At 49.3% G+C, this 18176-nt stretch overlaps 1 protein-coding gene across 3 annotated transcripts in view; it reads left to right on the top strand.

Annotated features, from left to right (window-relative positions):
• LOC142905880 (U3 small nucleolar ribonucleoprotein IMP4-like) overlaps positions 1-10819 on the top strand; it is an 11417-nt gene extending 598 nt beyond the window's left edge. The window contains exons 2-7 of one of the 3 annotated variants that reach the window (XM_076053126.1): positions 6360-6461; positions 6742-6825; positions 7735-7796; positions 9097-9220; positions 9740-9893; positions 10728-10819. In XM_076053126.1, the coding sequence (XP_075909241.1) occupies positions 7794-7796; positions 9097-9220; positions 9740-9861 (249 nt within the window). In that variant the 5' untranslated portion in view covers positions 6360-6461; positions 6742-6825; positions 7735-7793 and the 3' untranslated portion in view covers positions 9862-9893; positions 10728-10819. Of the gene's footprint in view, positions 1-6359; positions 6462-6741; positions 6826-6882; positions 7011-7734; positions 7797-9096; positions 9221-9739; positions 9894-10727 lie in introns of those variants that run through there. The other 2 variants (XM_076053127.1, XM_076053128.1) reach the window with 2 other exon arrangements.
• The last annotated feature ends 7357 nt before the right edge of the window (positions 10820-18176 follow it).

The following is an 18176-nucleotide window of genomic DNA, read 5'->3' as shown; positions in this document are numbered from 1 at the left end:
ACTTTGCTTTAATAGAATAGTTGTGGAATCGATTCTTGTGGAATCTGTTCTCGTGGAATCGAATCATCGATATTAATTACAGAGATTCACCATCGATATTAATTACAGACATTAATCAACGACGTCGCTAGGAGCATCGTGGTGCCGCACTCAGAGTGCAAGCTCGTGGTTTGTTGCTGCTTGCTGCTGCATCTTCGTCTGGGCTCGTGTCTCTTATTCAGCGCGGTTGGCTGCGTACGGTGCAAAAGAAGTTCACGTCTTCTCGCGCGGAGACACGTGCCACACGCCGGCTGATTGTAATTGAAAAACTATAAACTAAACTATTAAGATATATTTTTGTAGTGGTTGAACTTTACACGAACAACTTATGTCTTTCTTCAACCACTTCTTTATTTTCATCGTTAACACGTTCTCCACACTCCACCGTATCCTGGACACCACGGCTCGCTCGCCGTGCTTCGCCCGTCTCGCTCACCACCTTGGTTCCCAGTATCACGTCGCTTTTCTCCGCACACACACACGTCTTCAACTCTATTCCTACGCTCTCTCCACTGCTGGCTATCCTCCTCAGCTCCTCCGCTATACAGCGTCGTCGTACACAGCGAAACCCAATCTCACTTCTCTGTCTCCGCACACCTCGTCTCCAGCTCCTCTATTACTACGCTCTCTCCACTGCTAACTGCTCCGTCTTCTTCAGCTTCACTACGCTCTCTCCACTGCTAACTGCTCCGTCTTCTTCAGCTTCACTACGCTCTCTCCACTGCTAACTGCTCCGTCTTCTTCAGCTTCGCTATCACTATGCTCAGTGCACTGCTAACTGCTTCGTCTTGCTTCAGCTTCGCTATCACCATGCTCCAACTCTCTTCTAAACTCTGTTTCCGAACTCCACGTCTTCACCGCACAGCTCCCAACTCCAATCTCTTCCTCTCTCTCTTTCTCCCCCCAATTTATCCCCATTCTCATTTTCGTTAAGTAATTGGTCCACGTGCCTCCGCACGCCTCGCATCTTCAACCACCTGCCTTTTTCCAGACACCTCGACACCTCCTCGGCCGCAGCAACAGCACCAACCAATCACAGCCCTTCTGGCTTAATTGGCTCGACCGTTACCTCATCACCACAGCCTCTTCACCTGGCTGTCCTAACACGACCCCACTGTTTCCGCCGTCTCCTCAGGCTGACCCCAGATAAACCCCACACTTCTAGATTTAAAGCTTTCGTGACTGCAAGGATCCATACTGTTTGGTTCTATTCGGTAAAGTCACGTAAAAAACAACAACAAATAAAAAAAATTCACGACGTTTCGGCCACAACACAAGTGGCCTTCATCAGGTGAAGGGACCAGACTGTCTAGAGGACAGCGCTGGAGTGAACACAGCCAAGCTCAGACTGCGACCTTTAAGCTGAGTGAGAGGAAGCAGAGCGCCTTGACAAAGGAATTACCATAAAAATTAGCATTTAATTGGCGGACTTAGCATGATGAGCATTGTACGGGGGGGGGGGGCATGTGCAGACCTGCGAGGGGGGGAGGGGGGGGTTTACATATTGATGGTGTGAAAAGGGAATTTAAGCAGCTGCAAAAGTTTGGGATACCACTACTTGAAAAAATATACTGTACCATTGAAAATTAGTTTAATGTTTGGTTTGATTCAGAACATCTTTCCAATGGTTGCTTAATTTGAAACCATCCTCTCGGTTGAAATTGTGTGTGTTTGTAAATCTGAATTGCCTCGTGAACAAATCTCTGATAAAAACCCGTGGGTTTGCAAAGAACCTTGGTATCGGATAAAATTACATCGTAATCACCCACAGTGTTGTAACAGTGATCAGCTACGACAGAAGATTTCATTCTGCCGTGTTTCAAATCTGATTTGTGCTCGCGAATTCGGTTAGAGACAAGTCGTTTCGTCTCCCCGATATAGCAGTCACCACAGGTGCAGGTGAATTTGTAAACTCCGGGGTACTGTAAGTCAGGAATGACATCCTTCACGAATCAAACCAAACATTAAACTAATTTTCAACGGTACAGTATATTTTTTCAAGTAGTGGTATCCCAAACTTTCGCAGCTGCTTAAATTCCCTTTTCACACCATCAATATGCAAACTCCCCCCCTCCCCCCTCGCAGGTCTGCACATGCCCCCCCCCTGTACATTGTTCATCATGCTAAGTCCGCCAATTAAATGCAAATTTTTATGCTAATTCCTTCGTCAAGGCGCTCTGCTTCCTCTCACACAGCTTAAAGGTCGCAGTCTGAACTTGGCTGTGTTCACTCCATCGCTGTCCTCTAGACAGTCTGGTCCCTTCACCTGATGACTTTACCGAATAGAACCAAACAGTATGGATCCTTGCAGTCACGAAAGCTTTAAATCTAGAATTGATAACCTCTACGGGGAGGGCTTTCACCTATCTGTTAGAGCTTTTAACAGACAACGGGACAAGAAGTCACAGCTCATCGAGACGCTGACCTTCCTCAAAAGATGCCGCGATCACAAGGTAATACCCATCGCTTTCACACTCACTTCTGCTGCTGTATCTTCTCCGAATTCTAAACAGATTCTGTTTAAGACCAGCCTATCTTTAATCTCAGAGAGGATAAGGCTACTTCAATTTGAACTCGATACTTTAGACAGGACTCTCCTACAAGCTCATTTAATGTTAACAGAAAAAATGTCACCTTCTGATTGGAATCACGTAGACAACATGACTGCTTCTTCTGCTGATTCACTGTCAGTCAAATGTAAATCTAACCTGATTTCTAAATTCAACCACCTATCAAAGAAGAACCCAGTTCCACATATAACAAAACTAGACGTCAACAAAATCGTCATTAATCAGAGTAGCACCCCGATTTCGGACAATCTGAAAACAGTACTGGCTAGAGGGCTGAATTTTGCTGCCACCCCAAAACACATACCAGTAGATGATATCATCTCTCAGGTCGATGTAGCCCTCAAAGGCGTAGGACACATCCAAGCAGACGTTGCGAGAGCTGCAATAGCCACTATTCTTAAGAATGCTAAGAAACCCATTAGTAACATCAGCAAAAATGAACGCTCTGAACTCGCGAATTTAAAAAACAGAAGTGATTTAGTCATCCTCTCAGCCGATAAAGGCAACGCTACTGTAAATATGGCTAAAGATTCATACAACAACAAAATCCAGAATCTGCTCAACGATGGAAGTTACTCAAAAATCAAAAATAACCCTACTAATAGCCTAGCGATAAAAAACCAACAAGATCATCACAAGTTCGACCTCCCTAATCGACCCAACTAAACGTCCCTCCCTAAAACCTTCTGCTGCAAGACCCCCTAGATTCTATGGTCTTCCCAAGATTCATAAAGAAGGCACCCCACTACGACCCATCGTATCCACGATCAACTCCCCTACCTATAGACTAGCCCGTTTTCTGTCAGATACCTTGCTGTCTTATACTGGCAAGACCGCCTCAGCAGTACTTAACTCAGCACAATTGGTCTCTATGGTCAAAGACGTTGTACTGTCCCCTGACCATATCCTTGTCAGCTTTGATGTGGTCTCTTTGTTCACCAAGGTCCCAGACCTGATACCATTGAAATAATTGAAAATTTGGTCCAATATGGACTAGACCCCGATACACCTGCACTGGTTAGGCACTGCCTCAACGATAACCTACTTTACTTGAATGGCTCCTTCTATAAACAAAATGAGGGTACCCCCATGGGATCCCCCTTGTCACCAGTGATAGCCAATATTTTCATGGAGAAATTTGAATCAGACGCCATCCAGACTTCCACCCTCAGACCTTCCCTGTGGATGAGATATGTAGACGACACTTTCCTCATTTGGCCACATGGCCTCCCGGCTTTGAACCTTTTCCTAGACCACATTAATTCCAGACACCCCGCCATCAAATTCACCATGGAAGTGGAGAAAGATGGCAAGCTGCTATTCTTGGATGTTCTGTTTGAGAGGAGACCTGATGGCTCATTGGGACATTCTGTCTACAGGAAACCCACCCACACAGATTCCTACTTGAAACCTGATTCCCATCACCACCCGATGCAAAAGAATTATCTCATCAAAACGTTATACCACAGGGCTCATTGCATTTCGGACCAACACCACCTGACCAGTGAATTAAAACATGTACATCTGACCCTAAAAAGGAATGGATACTCTGATCTGTACCATCCGCCAAGCTGTTTCTCCCTCCATACAAAAACAACCACTTGATACTCCAATCAAAACCATCACACTACCATATCTAGCAGGTGTTACTAAAAAGATCTCCAAAATTCTAAGCAAACACAAGATCCTGGTCCGGTTCAATACAGTACACAAAATCCGTGACCTGATCCCTTCCGTGAAGGATGTCATTCCTGACTTACGGTACCCCGGAGTTTACAAATTGACCTGCACCTGTGGTGACTGCTATATCGGGGAGACGAAACGACATGTCTCTGACCGAATTCGCGAGCACAAATCAGATTTGAAACACGGCAGAAAGAATTCTTCTGCCGTAGCTGATCACTGTTACAACACTGTGGGTGATCACGATATAATGTTCTCCGATACCAAGGTTCTTTGCAAACCCACGGGTTTTTATCAGACATTTGTTAACGAGGCAATTCAGATTTACAAATACAGACACAATTTCAACTGAGAGGATGGTTTCAAATTAAGCAACCATTGGAAAGATCTTCTGAATCAACCCAAACATTAAACTAATTTTCAATGGTACAGTATATTTTTTCAAGTAGTGGTATCCCAAACTTTCGCAGCTGCTTAAATTCCTTTTCACACCATCAATATGTAAACTCCTCCCCTCGCAGGTCTTCACATGCTCCCCCCCTGTACATTATTCATCATGCTAAGTCCGCCAATTAAATGCAAATTTTTATGCTAATTCCTTTGTCAAGGTGTTCTGCGTCCTCTCACACAGCTTAAAGGTCGCAGTCTGAGCTTGGCTGTGTTCACTCCAGCGCTGTCCTCTAGACAGTCTGGTCCCTTCACCTGATGAAGGCCACTTGTGTTGTAGCCGAAACGTCGTGATTTTTTTCATTTTTTGTTGTTTTTTACGTGACTTTACCAAATAGAACCAAACAGTATGAACCCCACACTGGCCGTGTGATCAATACAATCACGCAGTTTCCCCAGCACACCTTCCTACTCCACTACATCTTTACCAGGTAAGTCCCCACTGAGCTATGTAGCTTTCTTTTTTTCAGAAGCCACCTGGCCATCACAAATGATAGCCCAAGGGTGATTGTTACATTGGGGAAACGAAACGATATATCTTGAACCGTGTCCGTGAGCACAAGGCAGATCTGAAACATGGCAGAACCAATACCTCTGCCATAGCTGACCATTGTTATAACGCTGTGGGCTCGCATGATATTGTTTTTTTCCGAGACCAAGGTGCTCTGCAAACCTTCGGGCTACTAGCAAAGGTTTGTTCATGAAGCCATCCAGATGTATAAACACAGACATATCTTCAACCGAGAAAATTGATTCAAATTGAGCAATCATTGGAAAGATGTTATTAACCAGGTAAAACCTTAACTGCTTCATGGTGTTGCCTTCACTTTCCGCATCTCCAATTTCTTCAGCTTCCCACTCCCCTCCCCATACCCCTCCCCCTCTTTCTCTCCTCCCTGGCTCCTCCCCCCTTCTCTTACCTATATAGTCTCTTGCTTACAGCAGCTCTTTTGCCCACTTCAGCAATTGTTTCTTGCTGTGGTTTGTCCCACCTGATGATGGACGCTTGTGTTGTGCCCGAAGCATCGTGATTTAATTTATTTTATATTTTATGCCTATGTGACTTTACCGAAAGAACCAAAGAGTATAGCCCAAGGGAGTTTGTGTAGGTGGGAGCGGTGGTGTAGCACAGTAGGGGGCACAGGTGGTGCATCGGCCAGTCATCTCAGTCAAGCAACCAATGGCAACCTGGGTCTGTCTGTCTGTGACCTCCTGCTGCCAGCGGGCGTTCGACGCTTCATGTGGCCTTAACCTGCACGTAGCCTGGCACGAGCGCCGTGGTGACATCACCACTTCGTGGCGAATGGCGGTTGTTGTTTATGGTCGTCTCACGGTTAGCGCTACGCTGCACTACGAACCCAGCGACCCGAGTTCAATTCCCGCTCACGGCCAACACTGGTGACGATTCCGTTCCTGGGCCTCCCCTTGGTCGACTCAGCCTCAAATGAGTACCTGGTGCATTGTGTAAACATCGCCACTGGGGAGATAAAGGCGGACGGATGTGGTGCTGGCCACACACCCCCCTTCGTGTATCAAAGGTGCTGCTCGTTAACAGCACTTGCACCCGACAGTCCTGTCGAAGGCTACATGGGGGATCTTTGTCTTTGTTTGGTGGTGCAGCTGAGCAGGCGCAACTGCACAGCGAGTACTTCTACCGCAAGGCGCACGAGGCCAAGAAGATTTTAATGGAGGAGAAGGCACGGCTCAAGAGGGCGCTCGATGGTAACGGGCAGCGAGAAGGATCTAGAGATGGGCTCACGACGACAAGACGGACGAGAGACAGCGAGACAGACTAGAGACGGATCTAGAGACAATGAGACACGCAAGATGGACTAAGATGGGACAAGACGGTCTGACAATACAGGCGAGAAGAAAACCGCGCTTGGAAAGTGTTTCCGAATGAATCCATGCGTGCGCATGATTTTCCTTCCTTGTTAATTCTCCTCCGCCCGACCCACACCCACTGCCCCCCCTCCCCCGTCCCCTGACGTCGTCACCGTAGAAAACCTGGTGCTGCCTATGGACCTGCGGTGGGAGGCGCTTGAACTCCAGAAGGCCGTGGAGTTCGACGACCAGAGAGGGGAGGGTGAGCTCACATCCCTCACCATCGGGTCTCCTCGCATCTCTCTCTCTCTTCCTTCCTGCGAGACTCTCGAGGCAGGGGGATAAGCGTCGCGCGTCTCCGCCCGCTAGACACGCCGAGTCGGCGCGCATCCACGGCTCGTCGTCGGTCCTTCCTGCCAAGCGGTGGCACCGTGTTTTGCCGCAGAGGTTCGCGGTTCGAGAACGGCGGGCCCTCAACCCCCCCCCCCCCACCGGTTTAATGGGTTTAATGCCGCAGTTGCGTTGACCGTAAATACCGCACGGCGATTGCTTCCCAAGTGGACTTTGAAAAATCCCGTGGCGTGAACGCGGAAAAGAGTCCGCCGTGTGTGTGTGGTGGCTGGCGTAAATTTTGGTCGAATGTCGAATGAAGGCGGTGGTCACCACATCACGTGTACTTCTGGAGCGGTCTTCCTTCTGGAGCAGCCTTCCTTACAATATTAGGAAGCCATTGGAGCTTTGCACTTTTAAATCATCGACTAGATTGACAAACTCATTTCTTGAGAACTGCTTTTTGTGGTTAGTTTGTCACACTTCCGATTACCACGGTTGGCTATGTGCTGTAACAAAGAGGTTTAACATACACTGACCCACTCATTCACTCACTCATCATCTTACTCAATTTACCCACTCAACCGCCATATCAATCACCTACTCTTGCAATTGGGACTCTTCCAGGTCTCATTAGTGCTCAGCTGGCTACACAAAATCAACGAGATCACTGCAGAGTGATATTCTAAAACATTCCTGGTCGCTCCTTCCATCCACCCATACACACACCTTCACTCACCCGCACGGGGAAGTATGACAAATGATCACCTACCCTCTCTGTCCCCCCTGCCCCATCTACCCCCTCTCTCTATCCACACCCCCCCCCCCCCCGTGTCAGTAGGAGTGAGCAGCCACATGGATGACGAATACCGCTGAGCTGGCGTGAAGGACCCACACATCATGGTGACGACCTCTCGCGACCCCGGCTCCCTCCTCAAGCAGTTCATCAAGATGCGGGCACGGGGTCACAGGGGCTACAGGGTTTGGGGTCACATGAGGGATGTGGGTCCCCGTGTATTGCGTGTGTACAAACGCGCAAAGACAGAGGTCCCCCATATAGCCTTAACAGGCTCTTGGGGCAGGTGCTGTTTGCGAGGGTTTGGGTGGCCAGCATCACGACTGGCCGCCTTTATCTCTCTAGTGATGATGTTTACACACAGCACTAGGTACTCATTTGAGGCTGAGTCGATCTAGGGGAGGCCCAGGACCAGTTCAGATAATCGCCACTGGTGTTGGCTATAAACAGAAATCAACCTCGGATTACCAGGTTTGTGGGGCAGCATGCTAACTGCTAAATTATCGCACACACACACATGTTCTCTATCGGCTTTAGAATCAGTTCCTTGCACCTCACACGAGCCGTGTCGACCAATCATCGGGCTTGTGCAGTGTGAGACAACTCGCATCCGTTGAGTTAACCTGAAGAAATCTAGTTATTGGTGAAAGGTGGAGGCTGTGTGGGGAGGTGGGGGGTCGTCAGTGGTGGAGCGTTGGACACTTTGGTTTGGTGCATGCAGCTTTTGTCAACTTCATTCCTCGCGATTCAGTCCGCCTTTATCCTATGATCGATCCTTTCCATTGATCGAAAAATGTATCTACTGTAGCACTGTACGCACGGTCGGTGGTCACGGGAAAGATGTACCATTGGGGGCACCACTGTGGCGAGATGTTAACTTCCTCACGTGGTATACAGGAGATCGTAGGTTCAATCCTGACCCTGATGCCTGCTGTATATTTGGAGCTGCGTGTCTCTCTTTTTGACGAGTCGCGTGGATTTCTGTCCAGGTCTTCCTGTTTTTCCCTCTGCATTTAGAATCAACGTCCGTTTAAGAGTATTTGGCTGCTATAAATTTCCACATGACGATAAGCCACTTAGTTGAGCTATGATTTGTGGCCAGGTCGCTTCTGGAAAAGAGCTGCATAGCTGAGTGGGCCTTACCTGGTAAAATAAAAATAGTAAAGTTTTTCCAATGGCGCATCCCAGTTGTGCCAACACGGGGTTTGGCGACCGCGTATACCGGTACGGCTCGGCTTCCGCAATGGAAAAAACAAACAACACAACCCGAGTCGGATGCAGTGGGGGGGCGGGGAGGTGGGGGGGGCGAAAGCAGCGTGGCCGGGACGGACGCCGGTGGGAAGAGCGGACTCGGCGTGTGACCACTTGCTGTCATGTTACCACACCACCCTCCCACCACCACCGCAGGAGATGAAGCTGATCCTGCCGAACGCTCAGCCGATGAACCGCGGAGGCCACAAGCTGGAGGCGCTGGTGCGGGCGTGCTGCGCCAACACCGTCACCGACTTCATCATCCTGCATGAGCACCGCGGTATGCCAGGCACGCGCACGCACCGCAGTCGACAAAGCTCCCCCGTGTAGCCTTTAACAGGCTGTCAGGGCAAGTGCTGTTTGTCGAGTGACCTACGAAGGCCGGCAGAGCACACAGCGGGGTGGGTGGTGTGGTCATTACCGCATCTGGCCCCTTTTGTCTCCCCACTGTCGATGCTTGGACACACCGGAAATCGAAGTCAGGTCACCGGATTTGTAGTGTAATGAGATAGCCACTCCGCTCCCGCTCCCCGGTGTGATGCATGGTGTGACGTGTGTGATGCGGTGCAACAGACAGGGGATGGAGGTGTATTTAACTGTGTGTACGATGTGCGGTGTGTAGTATGATGCTGCAGACGGGGGATTGCGGTGTCTTAACTGTCTGTGCAGTGTTATGTGGTGTGATGCCGCAGATGGTATGGCAGTGTGTCTAACTCTCTAGTACACTGTCTGTGTGACACCTGTGGTGTGTCTAACTCTCCGGCGTGCTGTCCATGTGACACGTGGTACGATGCCACAGACGGGATAGTGATGTGCCACCTGCCGCTGGGCCCCACGGCGTACTTGACGCTGTCTAGCGTGGTGATGCGGCACGACATCCGGACGTGGACACGATGTCCAAGGCATTGCCACACCTCGTGATGCACAACTTCACGTCACGACTCGGAAAGAGGGTGCGTGCGGGTACCGTGCCAGTCTCACCCACATCTTCCTCGCCAATCCCCCAAGCACAAGATCCCTCGTATAGCCTATAACCCTTTCTCATTTCCATGATGTACATATACGTCATCGAAACGGAACCGTAAGAAAAACTCAAGTATGTCTTCTGAACCCTGAAGACATACCGAGGCTCCCATAAGGCCATGCGGGAGGGCGTGTGACATAGTTTTGTTCCATACAGTGCCGGTCGTGTTACTATGGTTCTCTGCGGTGAGGGCAATGTATTTTTAAAACAGCAGAGCTACACCTCTATAAATAAAATAAACGCCGAGCCGCTCGCGCGTACCGAGATTCAGCGGTGAACGTGACACCTACCACCCGGCAATTTGCAGATGTCTCGGAATGGGAAAGAGTGAGCAGACTTTTGGGCCAGGTACTGTGTGTCCGCCTGTATATTCGGAGTTTGCATGTTCTCCTCCTGGTCACTTTGATTTTTCTCCGGGTCCTCCGGGTTTTTCCCTACACATTTAGAAACTTGAATTTCGAGTATTTGGCTGCTAAACATTTTTTTGTGAAAAAGAGCTACATAGCTCAGTGGTAAAATAAAAATAGTTTCGTTTTACTTTAGTTTTTGAGTAACGGGACAGAGTTTTTATTTAACGCCATCTCTGAAGCTGAAGGCGCGTAATGTTGTTCATTTGTTAATGCATACGCTGTATTAAACAGGGCGGCCGCTGGCCTCTAACTGGCAAACGTCTGCGAGGACGCTTAATGAGAGTCCAGCGCAGTCCGTGTAACTTGCCGCATCCCCTCCCGTGACTTCTGTGCCCCCCCCCCCCTCCCAACAGGCACAACGTCTACAAGCGCGACGGCAAGGACATCGAGTTGAAGGAGGTGGGACCGTGATTCGAGATGGAGCGCAAGTCTGCCTGACACATTGTTACTCGTCTCCACTTTACACCCCTGCAGAGGCGGTGGAAATTCCACATTCCTTGTGGACTTCCCTACGAAGTGGTTGTAAATTTTATCGACCCCTGAGAGGATGATGGGCTGAATGTAAGAGTCTAGCCTCGGGCTAGGTGGCCCGCGGGTGACTTGTAGAGCGGATCGGAACTTGAGTCGGTGGGGTCGCTGCTCTGGTCGCATTCGCTGTACCGTGACCCGACTCGCATTCCCCCACCCCGGATGCGATGTGTAAATTCAAAGATGATCGGACGTAATGCTGGCCACCCACACCCACCCCTTGGTGTGCCGTGCTGGCTTTCCTACATGCTAACACACGAACAGCGCTTTTCCCACGCCGTCTGTTAAAGGCTGCATGGGGGGGATCTTTGCTTTTGTGTGTCGCGCAGTCTACGAGATTAAACTGGGCACGCTGGACAACGCGGCCACCGCCGAGGTGGAGTGGCCTTGGCGACCGTACATGAACACGGCGAAGAAGAGGAAGTTCCTGAGCGTGGAGTGAGGGAGTGGGGCGACTTCCCCCCCCCCACGGGCCTGGGGGGAGGGGCATTGGGGGGGGGTTTGTCCCTGCAAAGCCGGAGTTGGAGTCGAACCTCGCGGCGCTCTCCGCCGAGGCTCGAGACGTTGAGGAGAGGTCGCCGCGTGGATAGGGCACTGCGTGAATCGCTGTTCCAACCCTCGTCACACACGCGCATCATACGCGTCACACACACATTGCGGATGTACATTTATCAAACACAAACATGCACATCGTCGCATGCGTCGCACACAGAAGCACACAATTGCACAAAAAGACAAAGGTACTCCGTATCGCCGTTAACAGATTGCTGGGGCAAGTGCTGTTAACGGGTAGCACCTATGATGGCCGGCATGGCACAGAAGTGGTTGTGTGGCCAGCCCCACGTCTGGCTGCCTTTTTCCTCCCCAGTTTTGCGATGTTAAACACACCACACCATGTACTCAGATGGCTGAGTTCGTAGTGCGCTAACTGCTGAACCACCGCTCCCCAAACGGTGTACATACACACGTACACAAAACGAAACATTAACATTTATTTAAGTAACAAAAAAGAAAATACCAAGTCAGGCAGATGGAGAAAGTCGCGTGTCGCCGTGCACAGCACTGCTCTCGTAGCTACTCACCTAGGGTGGGAGCTCTTGGCTTCAATGCCACCCGGGATGTTTAGATGTGAAAACCTGCCATAAATAATATTTTTGGGAAGTCACAAGCGCCTTAAGTTGCATCTCATCTCGACCATTTTAATGGGCACCCCCCCCCCCCCCGTAGCTGTCCCCCTGTGGACTAAATAAAGTAACAAAACTAATCTATTTTTATTTAACCAGGTAAGGCCCACTCAGCTGTATAGCTCTCTTTCAGGAACGACCGGGCCACAAATGAAAGCGCTATAAAGTGGCTTGTCACGCAGAAATATATAGCAGCCAAATACTTTTAAACGCATGTTTCTAAATGTGGAGGGAAAAACCGAAGGACCCAGAGAGAAATCCACGCGGTCACGGGGAGAACATGCAAACTCCAGATGTACAGGCGTCGGGATTTAACCCACGACCTCTATACCAGGCGAGGCCCCAAGGTGAATCAGCACTTGGCCTGCGAGCGGGTATTATTAGTCTGTCAGTAGGGGGTAATGATTCCGGATTTCAGTCTCAATTGAAACTGAAATCTGGAACACTTTTGTCATGTTTTGCTCGTCTAAGTGTGTTCATAAAATACAAGTTTGGTCATTGAGAGAGTTATAAATGTCCTATACGCATTTCATGTTTATTGTGTTTATTGTATTTAATGTATGAAGAAAAGAAAATTTTGTATATGCTACAGTATGTTTCACACGTTATTCAGTGACACTGCATATGACGGGCAATGTTTGGGGCAATCGGCCTTCAACATGGAAAATAGATCGAGGCCAAATGACCCGTGGCCACCGCCACTTCAACCGTGGCCCCACCACTTCAACCGTGGCCCCATTGGCACGTTGATGTGTGGCTCTGCCTTCACCTGTGGTGAGAATGAGGCCAGAAAAATTACAGGAGGCCGACTCCATATGAGTCTGTCACGCTCTGGATCTCGCTAATGGGACGTCGGATGAAAATAAAACATGGAAGCGACAAGTTTCTTCTCTGGCGAGGACATTCCCACAAGATTGCCGCCTTTCCCAATTAATGGAATTTAATGCCCCAACATCACCCTGATCCAAACCAGCGGGAGCTGAAATCTTCCAGAAGGTTCAGGATTTATTGGTACAATCGTTCGGATGTTGGTGTCCGCATGGACTTGCATTTTAAACCCCCGGTCCGCTTGACGTCTTTTAAACAATACCTGTGGTCGGGTCTGCTCCCCCACTTTTCTATCCCCTGCTGTTTTTTTTATAACCGGTGTAGTATATGTTGACGGTGTGTGATCACATCGTGATGTTACCGGGCCCTCGAATTGCCTCAAGAAATGAATAAACAACACCTGTCGCTTTGCTGTTGTGATGTCACCACGAGGCGCCGAATGACGGTGGGACGGCGTCGTCGCACTCGTCGAGTGGACAAGGGCTCCGTGAAATGACGGTGCGGATTGCGCCAAGCGTATAGAGGTCGCCGATTGCGCGCCCCTGTGGCTCGACCACTCGTGGGTCCACCTCAAAGTTCCTGTGCCCATTTGAACCTCATTGCCTGCGATGATGCTGCTGCTGCCATGGAAGAACACACGTGGCGCCCTCTTGTCTCTACATGTTGTCTTTCACGTCCCATCGCAGTTTTCAGGTCACTTGATGTTTACAGCCTCCGGTAAGGAGGCAGTGAGGTTCAGCCGCTCGATTTTTCTTCCTTTAGTGCACAGTACCGTACACGGATACGGGCACAGTACGACACCGTAGCTTTATTGATTGTTCAACGAAAAAGACCATCCCTCGCCCAATCTAGTTACCTATACGATGTAATATATCGCGAGACATTTGTTAACGTAAAAAAAATGGAACTGTAATGCTGAAAATTATACTCCATGAAACTCGGGGTTTTATGGAGTATCTGAGGGCTTCTCAACGCTTCATGCCTCGCCCCCACTGATGCCCTCTTCTCCCCACTCCTACTACTGACGATTGTATGTAGGGTGTGTAGGCATTTACTTCCGACTGTTGTATGTAGGGTGTGTAGGGTGGTGGTGGTGGTGGGAGTAAATGAGATTTAAAACTGGGTGCTCAACTTGAACTCACCACCACTCACATCATGTATGCACTCATCCGCCATCTCGCTCACTGACCCTGTGTTTCCGTGTTGATGGTGTGAGTCCCTATTGATGCTGTGAGTCTGTTTATCGTGTGAGTCTGTTGATGCTGTGAGTCTGTTGATCGTGGGAGTCTGTGTTGATCATGTGAGTCTGTGTTGATGCTGTGAGTCCGTGTTGATGGCTCGGGGGCACGGTACAGAAGGGCAGTACAACTGTAGAGTAATAGTTGTCCAGCAGCGGCAACTGCGGTGGACGGGGAGTACACACGCCAATGAGCCTCACGCGGGTTTGTCAGCAGGGCGGAGGCACTGGGGCAAGGATCACAGAGACCCTGTCTGGAAGACCCTGGAACCCGCTCGTGGGTTGGAGAAGGGAGGCGCGGCCAGGGCGGAGCCAGGCCGCGCCGAGTCGGATAAAAGTAGCGGAGAGCGAGAGCTCGTGGTTGCAGGTTCTGGGAAGTGGAGTCGTCTCGTTGGCACTGTCTTTGCCGACTTGGTCGCTGCCGTCTTCACTAGATAATTGGGCGGCCGGATAGTTGTTGGCTGTCTCGGTCGATGCCGTCAGTGTAACATGGTGAGGGTTGTGTCTAAGCTAGGCTATTTGACTTGGGAGAAGCGAGGGCGAGTCTGTGAACCTGATGGTGTTAAATAAGGAAGGTGCGGAAGGTACGGGAGAGGATGAGGAAGATCGTGGGATGGATGGGGGAGGATGAGAAGATAGTGGGAGGGACGGGGGAGGAAGGAAGTGGTAGGGATGGGAGAGAAAGAAGGAGATAGCGGGGGGGACGGGAGAGGAAGAGGGAGATAGTGGGAGGGAAGGGGGCGGAAGAGGGAGATAGTGGCAGGAAAGGGGAATGAAGAGGGAGATAGTTGGAGCGACTGAGGAAGTAGAGGGAGATAGTGGGAGTTATTTGGGAGGATTAGGCAGATCGGTTAGAGTAAGAAGGTGATAGTGGGAAGGAAGGGGAAGGAAGAGGGAGAGAGTGCGAGGGATTGGAGATGCAGAGGGAGATAGTGGGAAGGATGGGGGAAGAAAAGGGAGATAGTGCGAGGGACGGGAGAAGAGGGAGATAGTAGAGCCAAGTGGGAGGAAGAGGGAGATAGTGGAAGGTACTGGGGAGGAAGTGGGAGATGGTGGGAGGGACGAGGGAGGAAGAGGGAGATGGTGGGACGGATTGGAGAGTTAGATAGTGGGAGGGACGCGGGAAGAAGAGGGAGATAATAGCAGGGACGAGAGAGGAAGAGGGAGATAGCCACTGATGTTCGCCGTGGCCAGAAATTTAAACTCGGTTCACAAAGTTCATGGTGTAGTGGGTGTTGAGGTGGCATATCCTGGCTGGCCAGGAGAAGGCAGTACAGCAAGTGGGATAAGCACCATCTCTGTCTGCATGGGATAGAGGGTTGCCCCCTTGCACGAGTGGGTTTTCTCTAAGTACTCCTGTATCCCCTCACGTTTATGAACGCTCAGTAATTGCCCAATTGAATTATTGCTATGCACCGCGACGTTCGTTTTGCTATGTCATGTGATCAGAATTGGGCGCCACGGTGGCGAGATGTTAACTATTTTGTAGGGTATCCAGGAGGTCGTGTATTAAATGCTTACCCTGACACCTTTGTATTTGGAGTTTGTATGTTATCTCCCCGTGGTCGCGTGTATTTTTCTCCGAATCCTCCGCGTTTTCCCTCCACATTTATTAACACATTTTTAGAGTATTTGGCTACTAATGTCCACGTAATAAGCCAATTTGTTGAGCTGTAATTGACAAGGCAATGGCCCACCTGTTGATTTGCTCCATGAGGAACTTTTAGGGGGCTCGGGACCGTGGCGCCAAGAAGACCAGCTATTGGACCATGGAGGCACCGAAGGGGGCGGTGTCTCCCCCACACGTAACGCTCGCTATCTGGTCGATAAAAACGTATCAATAGGGTCACAGAGCTTGGGCAATCGTTGGTGCCAGCTTACCAAGTGGCTTCCTTCCTGATTGTCTGTGGTTCCTCGCACCTCTAAGGCCTGCTTGATCACGTTATACGTATAAATATTGTTGTTATCAAGTTCTAAGTGTAAATAATAATTGTTGTTGTTATTACTCGCCTGTTCTAAACATACGCCTGTTGTTATCATTCGCCTGTTATCATTCGCCTGTTTTCATTTGCCTGTTATCATTCGCCTGTTTTAATTGGCCTGTTATAATTTGCCTGTTGTTTTCTACCAAGTAATAAGTATAGTTATTGTTGTTGTTATCATTCGCCTGGTGTTAGTGGTGCACGTCTCAAATCCAGCACTGGGGAAGGCAGCGAGGGTTCGTAAATCACCGCACAATGATGTTGTGAAATCCTCTTCCCGTGGGCGTCGAGGTGCATAACCTGCCTCGCCAGGAGAAGGCAGTACAGCAAGTGGACTCATCGCCATCGTCACCTGTACGGTTTAAAATGCTGCCCCTTCACACACGTGGCTTTTCTCTGGGTGCTCCGATTTCCCCCACTTGTACAAACACTCGTTATTAATTAGCCAATATTGCCTCCATACAGAGTACCGTAGAGCCTGGACAATCGTTGGTGCTGGCTCACCACGTGGCTTCCTTCCTGCATGTCTGTGGCTCCTCACGCCTCTTGAGTCGTTCTTGTGAGCGCTATATAGCTTTAAATAATAACTACAAATACTCGCCAGAAGGTGGTGACGCAAGCCTGCGATCCAGCACTGTAGAAGGCAGCAAGGGTTGGTGGATCACACAGTAAATATTGTGAAACCCCCTTCTCGTGGACATTGAGGTGCCTTCTCCTGGCTGGCCAGGAGAAAGCATCTGACTGGCCAGGAGAAGGCATTATAGCAAGTGGGATCATCGCCATCGTCACCTGTACGGTTTAAAATGCTGCCCCTTCACATACGTTTGTTTTCTCCGGGTGCTCCGGTTTCCCCCCACTTGTGTAAGCATTCGTTATTCATTGATTGAAAACATCTTACAATAAAAACCAAATTCAGGACCTTACTATGACTCAGCGTGGCTTTCCTGGAGTAAGTCTAATTATTATTATAAAGAATTACAGGGGCTGTATGATGACACGACTAGAGAACTGGCTTGCACTGCGGGGAGCTTAATAGTCAACTTGGATTCCGCACCCCTCAATGCCCTTTTTAAGTTCAGTTTGTGCACTTAAGACTCGCACAAACAACCATACTCAGAGAACCATAGATTCCCACTCAGACCCAGAACCAGAAACCCATAGACTCCAACAGAGACCCATACATTCCTTCAGACACTCAGACTCATACGGCGACCCTATATACTGACACAGGGATCCATAGACTCAGACAGAGACCCATACACTCAAAGAGGCCCACAAACTCAGAAATCCATAGACTCGCACAGAGGTCAATAGAATTTAAATCTGAATATTTATTTACAATGGATGAATCCGATGAGCTACAAAGATCTGTTTTCACAGCCGTCCAATCGGGCAGGTCAGAACATAACAAAAAAATACAAAAAATGACAGGAAAGACAAACTGTTCAAAAATAAACAAATTAAACTAAACTATTTTAATCTTATTTGAAGCTTTCGTGAATGCAGGAATCCATACTCTTTGGTTCTTTCGGTAAAGTCACGTAGGTATAAATTAAATAAAATTAAACAAATCACGACGTTTCGATCGCAACACAAGCGATATTTTCAGGTGGGACAACCACAGCAAGAAAATGCTGAAGTCGGCGGGAGAGCTGCCTTGGCAAGAGGTTATACAGGTATGAGATGGGGGAGGAGGCAAGGGGGAGAGAGAGAGGGGAGGGTGTGGGGTAGGGAGAGGAAGGGGGGCCGCGTGAGCGCTAGGAGAAGAGGACGTGAGGCTGGGGTGGGGGGGACGTGGGCGGGGCTAGCAGTAATCGGCAGGTAATGATGGAAACAACAACACAAGTTAAGGCATTACCTGGTTGATAACATCCTTCCAGTGATTGTTTAATTTGTATCCATCTTCTCGATTGCAGTTTTGTCCTTGGCCTCGGAAAATAACAATATCATGCGAGCCCACAGCGTTATAACAATGGCCACTACAGCAGAGGTATTGGTTCTGCCATGTTTCAGATCCGCCTTGTGTTCGCGAACACGGTCCGA

This window comes from Petromyzon marinus, chromosome 59, assembly GCF_048934315.1.
Source record: "Petromyzon marinus isolate PM22_M1 ecotype Great Lakes invasive population chromosome 59, UKy_Petmar_22M1.pri1.0, whole genome shotgun sequence".
Classification (NCBI taxonomy): Eukaryota; Metazoa; Chordata; class Hyperoartia; order Petromyzontiformes; family Petromyzontidae; genus Petromyzon; species Petromyzon marinus.
Note: the sequence above shows the minus strand (reverse complement) of the source record. Positions and strands in the feature narration are given on the sequence as shown.